We start from the raw sequence: 12,222 nt of genomic DNA on the forward strand, positions 1-12,222 counted from the left end.
AGTCTTTCAGGTGCCATCACGTTTTTGGATTTTTTTTCTGTTTTGCTTTATTCAAAAGATACTGTCAATAATTGTATTTTATTAAATTGTTAAATGCCCAATAATCAAAGTTCTGGGGAAACAGATACATTTTAGGACCAAGAACAGTAGAAGTAATTTATATACTATACCAGATATCACTTTCAGAAAAATTAAGATAAATTTGATGAACAATATATTATCATATACCTAATGAGTATATTAGTTTACAACAGTTTTCTTTCTTTCTTTCTTTCTTTCTTTCTTTCTTTCTTTCTTTCTTTCTTTCTTTCTTTCTTTCTTTCTTTCTTTCTTTCTTTCTTTCTTTCTTTCTTTCTTTCTTTCTGTCTGTCTTTCTAGTTTATAGCCTGACACTAGAAGAGCTGATCTTAATAAGAGTTATAGTTAACTACCTTCCTGTACTCTAAGCAAGAGTCGAAGATAAGGTAGACCGAAACAATGCAGAGAATAATGTGAGCCATTCTGCTTGGCCTGATGATCTCACCAAGGAATTTGACAGGGTCAGTCAGCCTCTGCAAGATCTAAGAAAGTCTTCAAAGTACAGTTAGTTTTATAAATGCAGGTCAAATACCTTGCTAACCAAGAATGGAATCAAACACAGCTATAGTATTACATTAGGTTTTTATTATAAAGCACAAGGAATCTATTTATACCCCAGCTCATACCACAAAGTTGCACAAACTTTTATTCATCTAAAAGGCAGAACCTTAATAGGGAACTTTTCATTATAGTGTTGCCGCTAGCCTCATCCCTAGTCCTGTCAAACTGGCACCTGCAAGAATTCCTTTATTGGGCAAATATCCACTTCAGAGCAATTTCATTTAGATCGGAAAACCAGCACAAGGGGAAAGGGTTAAAATTCCTGTCCTTAGCACTGTAACCTCAGTCTGATCCAGAAATCTGCCACTACACTCAAGATCCAGAAATAATAGCATTAATAATTACATTGATAGGAATGTGTTCCTTTGTTTTGTTTTGTTGTTTGTTGTTTGTTTGTTTGTTTGTTTGTTTTTGGACTGCAATTCACAACTGCAGCCCACAGACCCAAAAAGCACACCCGTAGGTTTCATCCCTCTAGAGAAGGGGTATGGAATTTATCCAGAGGACCCAAGGCAGCTTACATCACTGAAAGACAATATTTAAAGCTGAAAACAACTATACAACAGTGGTTTACATCATTAAAAGCCAACATTTAAAGCTAAAAACAATGAGTATGAAGAGTCAGCTTCGTGGCCTGTGACATTCCCAGAATTCTTAGAGAGGTCCAGGAGTAGCCATCCATAAACACAAAAGAACCTACTCCTAGTTGTGGACTCAGAGACAGAGTGAGACAGGATGTCCCCTGAGAAAGGTTGACCCCAGTTTGCATGCTCTTGGTTTGGGTATAACGAACCAAGTCATGAGAATCCTGGCTCAGATCTCCCATTTCCTTTTCTGAATTAAAAATCCCACATGGCTTCTATGAAGGGGAAGTGGTCTTCACAGACAGGGTGTTTAAATATTCCTTCCCCCACAATGTCATTTCCTTCATCAAAATCACTCCCTCAACCAAACTGAAGTTAGTTCTGAAAGAGGAAACACTTAGATACTCAAAATGCTTTTCTGTGTTTCTGCGCTCAGACATATATCCCTTCTTGCACTCAAAAGGAAGTCAACAGTTCTCATGTGTACTATTTGTCTGTTTGTTTGTTTACATGGTATCCTCAGCTATTTTTTGTTGATTGGCTGAAGGAAGGCGAGGTTAGGTTGCAAGATTTCGCCCATGTCAACCGATCAAGCAGCCTGAGTCCTCTCTTGAATTGGGTGCACTGGCTTCAGAAATGTGGATTTTTGTTATTATAGGTCACAATAACCAAAACAACCAGTTCAAGCATTATGAACTATTAAAGTACTTGAAAGACAACTGTATTGTGGGAAACAGAAGAAAGTCAGAAGAATGCCTCCAGAGGTTAGGCCCTTTTTAAGGAGGGCATCTTGTGACCTGCGAGATGTTCTTGGAACAAAAGCCCTAATCAGAACAGCCAGTGGTGAGGAACTGACAACAGTTAACGGAACCACATCTGGAGGACCATTTACTGCTTAAATTTTATACGAACACAAAAATGTCAGGCTAACAACACAGGAGGGTTTTTATCTTTTACAGCAGAAGCCTCAGCCCTAAATAACTGAGGCCGTAGTTATTTCCACTACATACAGCAATATGCCCACTTGCAGCATATGATGTCATCATGTACATTTATTTTTCCTCAGTTGCCCCCTTTTTCTCCATGGCTCTTCTTGAGTCTCCCACACTGGAAACTGGGTCCCTGAAGCAGAGTCGCAGGTTGCAACCACTGCGACTGCCTTCCTTCTATTTGATCAACCTCAGTCTAAACCAGTGTTTCCCAGCCTTGGGTCCACAGATGTTGTTGGACTACAACTCCCAGAAATCCTGGCCAGCACAGCTAATGATGAAGGCTTCTGGGAGCTGCAGTTCAAGAACATCTGGGGACCCAAGGTTGGAAACCACTGGTCTAGAACAAGGGTAAGAAAACTGGCTTCCTAGGACTTCAACTCCCCGAAGCACCAAGGCAGCCGTGAGCATTGAGAAAACTCCGGGACCTGCCAGACGTCCTGCGTCTAGCAGAGAGTCTTGGAGGAAAAACCCGGAGGGGAGTCAGGAAACTTCACGGCGGCGGCGAAAACACTGCTTGATGGCTCCCTCGCCTCTTTCGGGACGAAGCGAGAAGGGAGGGAAGGAGGGGCGCCGCTGGTCGCTGCCGGGGCTGGACGAGAAAGCGAGGCAGCGCTTGGTTCCCCTCACCACCCGAGCCCGCCTGTATTTTCCCGCCCACGGAGGGCTCCCGGGTGTGCGGTCCCCGCGCCCCCTCCAGACGCCTCGAAGCCTCACCTGGCTGCTGCAGCTCCTGCCGGCCCGAGCCGTGGGGGCTGCGTGGGGGCCGCGACTCGGGCTCTCCCACGGCTCCGTCGCTCCACATCCTCCCCGCCGGCGGCCTCCCCACTCTCTCGGCCGCAGCTCCTTCCCCGCCCCCAGCCCGGGGCTCGCCTCCGCCGGAGAGTCAGCGGGTGGACCCAAACGTGGAGGCCGCCCAGGCCGTCGCCGCCGGGCTGGCGACGACTGAGGGGACCTCGCTGGGGGTCGCATCCGTTCCCCGGACTGGACGCTTTCGCCTTTTCTTCCTCTCTCTCTCTCTCTCTCTCTCTCTCTCCTCGCCCGGCCTCCAGTATCTTTAGTGATGCAAGACCATTCAGGAGCATTTCCTTTCGCGAAGTTTTTCTGCCAAAGGGGACTCCACCTGTTGAGTTCTTGCCTTCCCTCTCACTCCTAAAAGCAGAAGGGACACAGGACCTGTCTCAGCCTTGAAATGTGACAATGCGACACTCCCGCCCTTGACATTCTTCGGCCTCCACCTCCCGCATACTGTATTCAAACAGAGTGCAGAAGCCTCCCCAGAACTGGGAGTTAAAGCAGACTGAAAGTCGAGAGCTTGTGCTCAACCTTAGAATCCCTTCGGGCAACTTGGACACCATCATGTCATTTGCAGAACTAAACTGAGCGCCTGAACATGAGAAGAATAAAGGACATGGACCTGCAGATCTCAGGAGATGGCTGTCATGTAGAACCACATCCCAGATTCCTAGCTTTTTTAAAAAAATACACCACAGAGAAAAATAACCAATTTCTATTAGGGACACTGAGACATACTGTACTCTGAATGACCTGATTATTTGAAAAGAGAGAAGCCCACCCAGAAGCTCTTAATTCTCAGCCTACAGTGCTGCTTGCTGTGAGCATCAAGAAAGTTTGGTGCTGACGTTGAAAATAGCTTAGATCAATACCCAGTGCCTCAAATGTATTAAAAGGATACCCCCAAAAAGGAAGAATTGATTGTAACAATATGGAATTAAATATAAAAATGTCATCATTTTATATATAACATTTTACAATTTGTACACATATGTTTTAAAGAGAAAAATGGGACTCTGTGGATCATTTACTCCAGTTCATTTCTGCTGTAATCAATATGAATTTGTAGTTGTGGAGCTGCTTTCTCCATGTTTCTAAAATGGTTGTCATATTTTCAAACTCCCCACACCCAATCTATGCTGCAGCAACAATGCCCATGTTTTTCTAAATTACTAGGCCTGTGGTCTTGCTAAAGGAAAAAGCTACTGCCTTAGTGTAGAGCCCACATAATTTAGTGATAATCCTATTCAGTCCCAGCAATAAAGTAAAAACTAAAGTAAAAAGTGCAGTAAGAGCCTATGAACTCCACAGCTGCTCCTACAGAGCTTCTGGCAACTCTCTTGCCAGCCACTAATCATAGTGGAAACTCACTGATGACACTATGCATAGAAAGCACCAGTCAACATTCAGTGATGGCCAGGGTTCCTTGACATCACAGAATCCAATCCACAAAGGTGTTCCCAGGAAGAGTCAGGATATCACCACAGCTGGAACAACCAATATACCAAACAAGAGCACCATAAAAATAAGCTAGTATATTATAATTACATGCCCAGTGTGGTGTAGTGGATAAAGTAACATCCTAGAACTCAGGAGGCATGGGTTCAAATCCCAGCTCAGGCATAAAAACTCTTTGGTGCTGTAGAACTGGTAAAATCACTCCTTAAATATCTCACCTTGAAAGTCATAGTAGGGTCAGTACAAGTTAGTTCTGACTTATTTATTTTATTTATTTATTCAAAATATTTTTACCCTACCTTTCTCTTTAAAAGGACACAAAGCGTCTTGACATAACATAAAATTTCAGCATTAGCTTTCAGGGCATACATCCACTCCCAACTCTCTGGACTAGGCTTTGAGGGCACCAAGGTGATAATAATAATAATTTATTGTCATTGTAAGTATATACACAGTATACCCATACAACGTGTTGTGGCACTTTGAAGAAATAACAGATTTATTTCACCACAAACGTCCATGAATTACATTTTCTCATACAGTATATGTTTCCTTTCTTTTCCTATTCTTGTTTATTTTAACATATGATGAAACAGATTAACATGGCAACCTCTTTGAAAACAAGAACAGAATGGCCTCTTTGGATTTCAACCACAACTAACTTTTAATTTTTCTGATACTAAGATTTAATATTTTCCTTCCCACTCACAATATCACTATAACAGAGGTCTCATAGAGTTTTATGAGTTAGAAAATAAATCCCTAGTGGTCCCAGTGCTGAAGTTTGTTTTATACCCTGCCATCCTATGGGGAGAGGGGACAGAGTAATAGTAACATTGTAGCTGGGGATATGAGTATCAAACTTCACCTCTCCATGTAGAGGTCCCATTAAAACTGCTCCCCCAAATCATAGAAAACATTGCTCACTATATAACCAAGTCTGACTTTTAGATTTATTTGAATGGGTTTTGCTGTGCATGTAGACTGCCTGAGGTTGGTGTGGGAAGGCACGAAGCCAACAGCACTTGGGAAGTGCAAGCTGTTCTGTCTTGATCCTCCCCAAGCCCTCCCAGCATTCACACGCGTATTAGAATTGTTCTGCTAGGAAACCAGAAAGCTAGTGTTAGAACACCTAGATTAATAATATAATATAATATAATATAATATAATATAATATAATATAATATAATATAATATAATATAATAATAATAACAACAACAATGATGATGATGATGATGATGATGATGATGATGAAGAAGAAGAAGAAGAAGAAGAAGAAGAAGAAGAAGAAGAAGAAGAAGACATCCTGCCAAGTCAATTCTGACTCATGGTAACCCTTTTTACGGTTTTCCAGATAGAGAATATTCAGAAGTGGTCTACCATTCCCTTCTTCTGGGGGTGCCTTCGGACTGTGCAGCTCCCTCAAGGCCTCATAGGCTGACTCGTCTCCCTGGTATCTTCCATTCATGTATGGGTTGTGGATAATGCACCAGTCTCCGCAAGAAATCACTTTGATTTTATGTGAAATTATTCCTGTGACCGCACAAATGAGTCCCTAGAACTTGAGGCAACAAAGGACATGCCCACAAGATGTCACTGTTGAATTGCTTCAATTCTATTACATACAAGCACTTACGTGACCTGTGAAAAAAATAGAAAAGGGGGGGGAGTTTCATGAGGCAGTCTGCTCCCACCCTGATACTATATAATCTTGGCATTTCTCCCAAAAAGTAATTACTTACACTCTTTGGGTAAAACACTACCTGCAAAATTTACTAGATAGCCATTAAGCTCAAGAATTAAAACTATTCCCCTCATATTTTCAATTGCCCTTAGAATAGTTTTATAAATACAACCAGTTCTTCATTGGGGATTTGATTTGGCTTGGCTTGGTTGTTTTAATACTAGAAGGGGTTGTATGAATAATCATGTGCTTTTGCACCACTCCTGTGAGTACACACTTTATTAGTGTCTTTCATGCAGAAACTGATTTTTTTTCCTGAATGTTCAGAAAGGTGCAATGCATCATGTCTCAAGATTCACCAGCACCCTTGATGACAACCATGTAGTCTGATAAGAGGGTACCCATCATTGGAGCCCAGAGATCCAGAGAGGCTTTGTCCATGCTCCAAAATCATTTCTATGGGAGGAGGGGAATGAGGCTAAAATGCAGACAATGCCTGAACAAACGAAAAATTGTTGTGGGTTGCTAGGCCAGCGAAACAGATCCTCTTGAAATATCAAGGCCAACATCTAAGACACGAGAATGCATCTTTGTCATATTTACATCCTTGTCATCCTTACAGGGTTGCTTCATTCACTTCATTGAGGCTTTGTTTATTCACAGCTCTGTGAAGGTCCCAGCACAACATTTCCATCAGGTTGAAGTCTGGACTTTGACTGGGCCATTGTAACGCCTTGATTCTTTTATTTTCAGCCATTCTGTTGTAGATTTGTTGGTGTGCTTGGGATCACTGTCCTGTTGCATGCGCCAATTTTGTCCATGCTTTAGCAGTCAAAGAGATGGCCTCACATTTGACTCTAGAGTACTTTGGTTTACAGATTAGTTCATAGTCAACTCAATGACTGTATGGTGCCCAGGTCCTGTGACTGCAAAACAAGCCCAAATCATCACCCCACCACTGTGATTGATAATTAGTATGAGATATTTGTGCTGATGTGCTGTTTGGTTTTTGCTAAACAGAGCTCCCCTTCACAGATTGCTGCCTTGTCATGGCAAAGGGGCTTGAGTAATTCAGAGAAGCTATGAGCTATGCCATGCAGGGACACCCAAGACGGACAGGTCATAGTGGAGAGTTCTGACTAAACACAATCCACCTGGAGCAGGAATTGGCAAGCCACTCCAGCATCATTGACATGAACAGAAAAAAAAAGGCTATAAGATATGACGCTGGAAGATGGGACCCTCAGGTCAGAAGGCGTCCAACATGCTACTGAGGAAGAGCAGAGGACAAGTACAAGTAGCTCGAGGGCTAATGAAGTGGTTGGGTCAAAGCTGAAAGGACGCTCAGCTGCAGAAGCACCTGAAAGTGAAAGGAAAGCCTGATGCTGCAAAGAAAAATACTGCATAGGAACCTGGAATGTAAGATCTATGAATCTTGGTAGGCTGGATGTGGTCAAACAGGAGATGGCAAGAATAAACATTGACATCCTGGGCGCATGTTAGCAATTTGGTCTCTAGTTCCTCTGCCCCTTCGGAATCCAGCTTGTACTTCTGGGAGTTCTCGGTCCACATTCTGCTGAAGCCTGCCTTGGAGGATTTTGAGCATAACCTTGCTAGCGTGTGAAATGAGTGCAATTGTACGGTAGTTGGAGCATTCTTTGGCACTGCCCTTCTTTGGGAATGGGATGTAGACTGATCTTTTCCAGTCCTCTGGCCACTGTTGAGTTTTCCAAACTTGTTGGCGTATTGAATGTAGCACCTTAATAGCGTCATCTTTTAAGATTTTAAATAGTTCAACTGAAATGCCATCACCTCCACTGGCCTTGCTGTTAGCCATGCTTTCTAAGGCCCACTTGACTTCACTCTCTAGGATGTCTGGCTCAAGGTCAGCAACCACATTATCTGGGTTGTCTGGGATATCCAAATATGGTATAATTCCTCTGTGTCTTCTTTCCAGTATTTTTCTTTACCGCATGGGATGTTCCTTTCATTTCCAGGCACGTCCGCAGCTAAGCGTCCTTTCAGCTTTGGCCGAACCACTCAATTAGCTCTCGAGCTACTTGTACTTGTCCTCCACTCTTCCTCAGTAGCATGTTGGATGCCTTCCGACCTGAGGCGCTCATCTTCCAGAGCCATACCTTTTAGCCTTTTGTTTCTGTCCATGGAGTTTTCTTGGCAAAGATACTGGCGTGGCTTGCCAATTCCTGCTCCAGATGGATCGCATTTAGTCAGAACTCTCCACTATGACCTGTCCGTCTTGGGTGGCCCTGCATGGCATAGCCCATAGCTTCTCTGAATGACTCAAGCCCCTTCGCCGCGACAAGGCAGCAATCCATGAAAAGGATTGACATTTGAGATTGAAGCAAATAATTCTGAGGGCTGCAAGTAGAGCATCTTTGGAAAATATATTTGCAAAATAACATTAACCCTCTATATTGTCCCAGGCACAGACAATTCCTGGAAGGATAACTATAATCTGCTGCAGCCAAAAGAACAGTCTTGTGAAATCTTATAGACTTAGCAAGAGGTTTTTGTTTTGTTTTGTTTTGTTTTTGGCAAAGCTTTTTTGTCGAAAGCTTTTGTGGACTACTGGCTGGATAGCTAAGTGAGTTAGGTACAGTATCTGGCTGCAAAGGCAGGGGTTGGGAATTCAGTTCATCGCTGTGCATCCCAGAAAAGCCAGCCTGTGTGACCTTGGGCAAGCTGCACAGTCCCAGCGTGCCCCACAAGACGAGAATGGTAAACTATTTCTGAATACACTCTACCTAGAAAACCCTGAAAAGGGTCACCATAAGTCAGAACTGAATTGACAGCGCACAGTTGCTATTTTGTGGGCTACAGCCTACTTTTTCAGGTATGGTGATGCCAAAGAGTTGGGGAGACAGTTGAGGTGGCTAGAAGTAGATCTTCATGTTTACAAACAGTAGCTAGTGAGTATCCTAAAAAAATCATACAAGGGCTTATTTTCAGGTTAGGTCTTATTTCTGGGGAAACAGGGTGGGTGGAAATACCTAGTGGTCAGTTATCTGCAATACACTACGTAAAACATAGTTTTCTCTAACAGAGGCAAAACCTCAGGAAAATGGCACATACCTCCCTTCCAAACTGACCTGCATGTTGTCATGAAATGACAATGTCTCCTTTAATTTGGCCATTTCTTCCAAGGAAACACAGGTTGCAAAAAGATTAAGTGTATTTGCATGATTGCTGTGGATATTTGGGAAAGTGACATTTATCCGCAAAACAATCAATGGCAGGATGCCTGTTTTTTAAGCCTGTAAGCCTGGTGTCAGTCATGTGCTTGGTATTAGGCCAAAAAACAAAGCATCATTAAAACAGATGTTCTGCAAAGATTGTCTTGCCCTCCGATATAATCTACTGTTTGTAAAGTTCTGTATATGGGAAGTATCTTCCTTTCAAGTACAGCTATTAACATGGAGCGATAGAGTTCTCTTAATTTAGGAGAGCAAATTTAATGATGCAATCAGCACATTTTATATTAGATCATTATCATGTATGTACACCACCTACTTAATATAGTATTTTCCTTTTGCAACACTCGAGCAATGGAAGCAGAATAACAGCTCCCTTGCATCATAGTCATAGTCCATATAGGAAGTTATTATCATACCCACAGATATTAATATTGAAAAAGTGTATACAGAAAATGATAGCTGTTACAGAGTTGCTGCTGGATTCATGATGTATAAAAAGTATATTTAAAATGTTAAAAGATGACGCTGTTAAGGTGCTACACTCAATATGCCAGCAAGTTTGGAAAACTCAGCAGTGGCCAAAGGATTGGAAAAGATCAGTCTACATCCCAAACCCAAAGAAAGGCAGTGCCAAATAATGCTCCAACTACCGTACAATTGCACTCATTTCACATGCTAGCAAGTTTAAGCTCAAAATCCTACAAGGTAGGCTTCAGCAGTATGTGGATAGAGAACTCCCAGAAGTACAAGCTGGATTTCGAAGGGGCAGAGGAACTAGAGACCAAATTGCTAACATGCACTGGATTATGGAAAAAGCCAGAGCGTTTCAGAAAAACATCTACTTCTGTTTCATTGACTACACAAAAGCCTTTGACTGTGTGGATCATAGCAAACTACGTCAAATCCTTAAAGAAATGGGAGCGCCTGACCACCTTATCTATTTCCTGAGAAATCTATACGTGGGACAGGAAGCAACAGTTAGAACTGGATATGGAACAACTGATTGGTTCAAAATTGGGAAAGGAGTACGACAAGGCTATATATTCTCCCCCTGCTTATTTAACTTATATGCAGAATACATCATGCGAAAGGCTGGACTGGGGGAATCCCAAGCCGGAATTAAGACAGCTGGAATATCAGCAACCTCAGATATGCAGATAATACCACTCTGATGGCAGAAAGTGAGGAGGAATTAAAGAACCTCTTAATGACGGTGAAAGAGGCCTGAAGCTCAACATCAAAAAACAAACAAACAAACAAACAAAACTAAGATCATGGCCACTGGTCCCATCACCTCCTGGCAAATAGAAGGGGAAGATATAGGGGCAGTGACAGATTTTACTTTCTTGGGCTCCATGATCACTGCAAATGGTGACAGCAGCCACAAAATTAAAAGACGCCTGCTTCTTGGAAGGAAAGCAATGACAAACCTACACAGCATCTTAAAAAGCAGAGACATCACCTTGCCAACAAAGGTCCTCATAGTCAAAGCTATGGTTTTTCCAGTAGTGATATATGGAACTCAGAGCTGTACCATAAAGAAGGCTGACCGCCGAAGAATTGATGCTTTTGAATTGTGCTGCTGGAAGAGACTCTTGAGAGTCCCATGGACTGCAACAAGAACAAACCTATCAATTCTAAAGGAAATCAATCCTGAGTGCTCACTGGAAGGACAGAGTCTCCAATACTTTGGCCATCTCATGAGAAGACTCCCTGGAAAAGACCCTGATGTTGGGAAATGGGAAGGCAAGAGGAGAAGGGAACGACAGAGGATGAGAAGGTTGGACAGTATCATCAAAGCTACCAACATGAATTTGACCAAACTCCATGAGGCAGTGGAATACAGGAGGGTCCATGGGGTCATGAAGAGTCAGACACGACTAAACAACAACAACAAATGTCAGAGAGGTGGATGGAGTTTTAGAAACATTCAGTACTTTTTCTGCCTCAAGTTGCACAAATAGAACTTGTCTTTTTGTTATTTATGTTATATTTACTTTTCTGTAGTTTGTTTTAATTATCTATAAACCACCCAAAACAGTGCTTCTACACTAATGGGGAGAGGTATATAAGTCAATGTAATCAATAAAATAATAAACAAACTGCACCTCTATCATTAGCACCAAAAGTCAGCATGGTTAGGAAAACAAATACATGATGAGAGAACAGCAACCCTGAAGGTTCCCCCAACCATGGGCTTGCACTGTTCACCACAATACAATAATCAGTATTTTGTGTGCAGAATTTACAAGTAATTATGCATTGTTGCCACTGCCACTTTCTTCAAAAAGAGCAAGATATTCACACCTGGATGGGAATCTTTTAATCAATGCACTTGTTTGTAGACATGGTCTAGAAGGGCGGGGTATAAATTTAATAAATAAATAAATTTGTTAATAGAATAATTTGAATTGCACAATCCCCTTTGTGAAGAAACCTAGACACTAGACTTATCATAAACCAGTTTTGTTTCTTTAAAGAGCACCACAAGATTTTAAACAAACCCTTGACCTCACAGTTATCAGATCACGCAAAAGAAGCTTCTGCTTAATGCCACCTTGAGGAATGGGAGATCACTGTTACACCTCTGAAGTACATACAAGCAAACTGCAGAAAAGGTTATTCCCTTCACCTTGACAACCTGAGTTGAAACTATGAGTGTTCAGTACAACTGTGAGGCTAGAAACCCAAAACCTGAATTAAGCAATCCATTAAAAAAAATTCTGTATTCTGTGATGCGTAGAATCACCATGTTGCAAGAATGTCAGGGCAAATAATTCATTTAATTGAAGCATTGGATTATATGCACACAAGATCAACCATCTTGTCAAATAAAATGGATAGTAAAAGAATAGCA

At 42.1% G+C, this 12,222-nt stretch overlaps 1 protein-coding gene across 3 annotated transcripts in view; it reads right to left on the bottom strand.

The window, feature by feature from the left end:
* DISC1 (DISC1 scaffold protein) overlaps nucleotides 1-8,146 on the bottom strand; it is a 224,300-nt gene extending 216,154 nt beyond the window's left edge. For 2 of the 3 annotated variants that reach the window (XM_078383154.1, XM_078383155.1), the window contains exon 1: nucleotides 2,930-8,146. In XM_078383154.1, coding sequence (XP_078239280.1) covers nucleotides 2,930-3,297 — 368 coding nt within the window. In that variant the 5' untranslated portion in view covers nucleotides 3,298-8,146. The remainder of the gene's footprint in view (nucleotides 1-2,929) is intronic. The other variant, XM_078383156.1, reaches the window with a different exon arrangement.
* Nucleotides 8,147-12,222: the final 4,076 nt, after the last annotated feature.

Source organism: Pogona vitticeps, chromosome 1 (genome assembly GCF_051106095.1).
Source record: "Pogona vitticeps strain Pit_001003342236 chromosome 1, PviZW2.1, whole genome shotgun sequence".
Classification (NCBI taxonomy): Eukaryota; Metazoa; Chordata; class Lepidosauria; order Squamata; family Agamidae; genus Pogona; species Pogona vitticeps.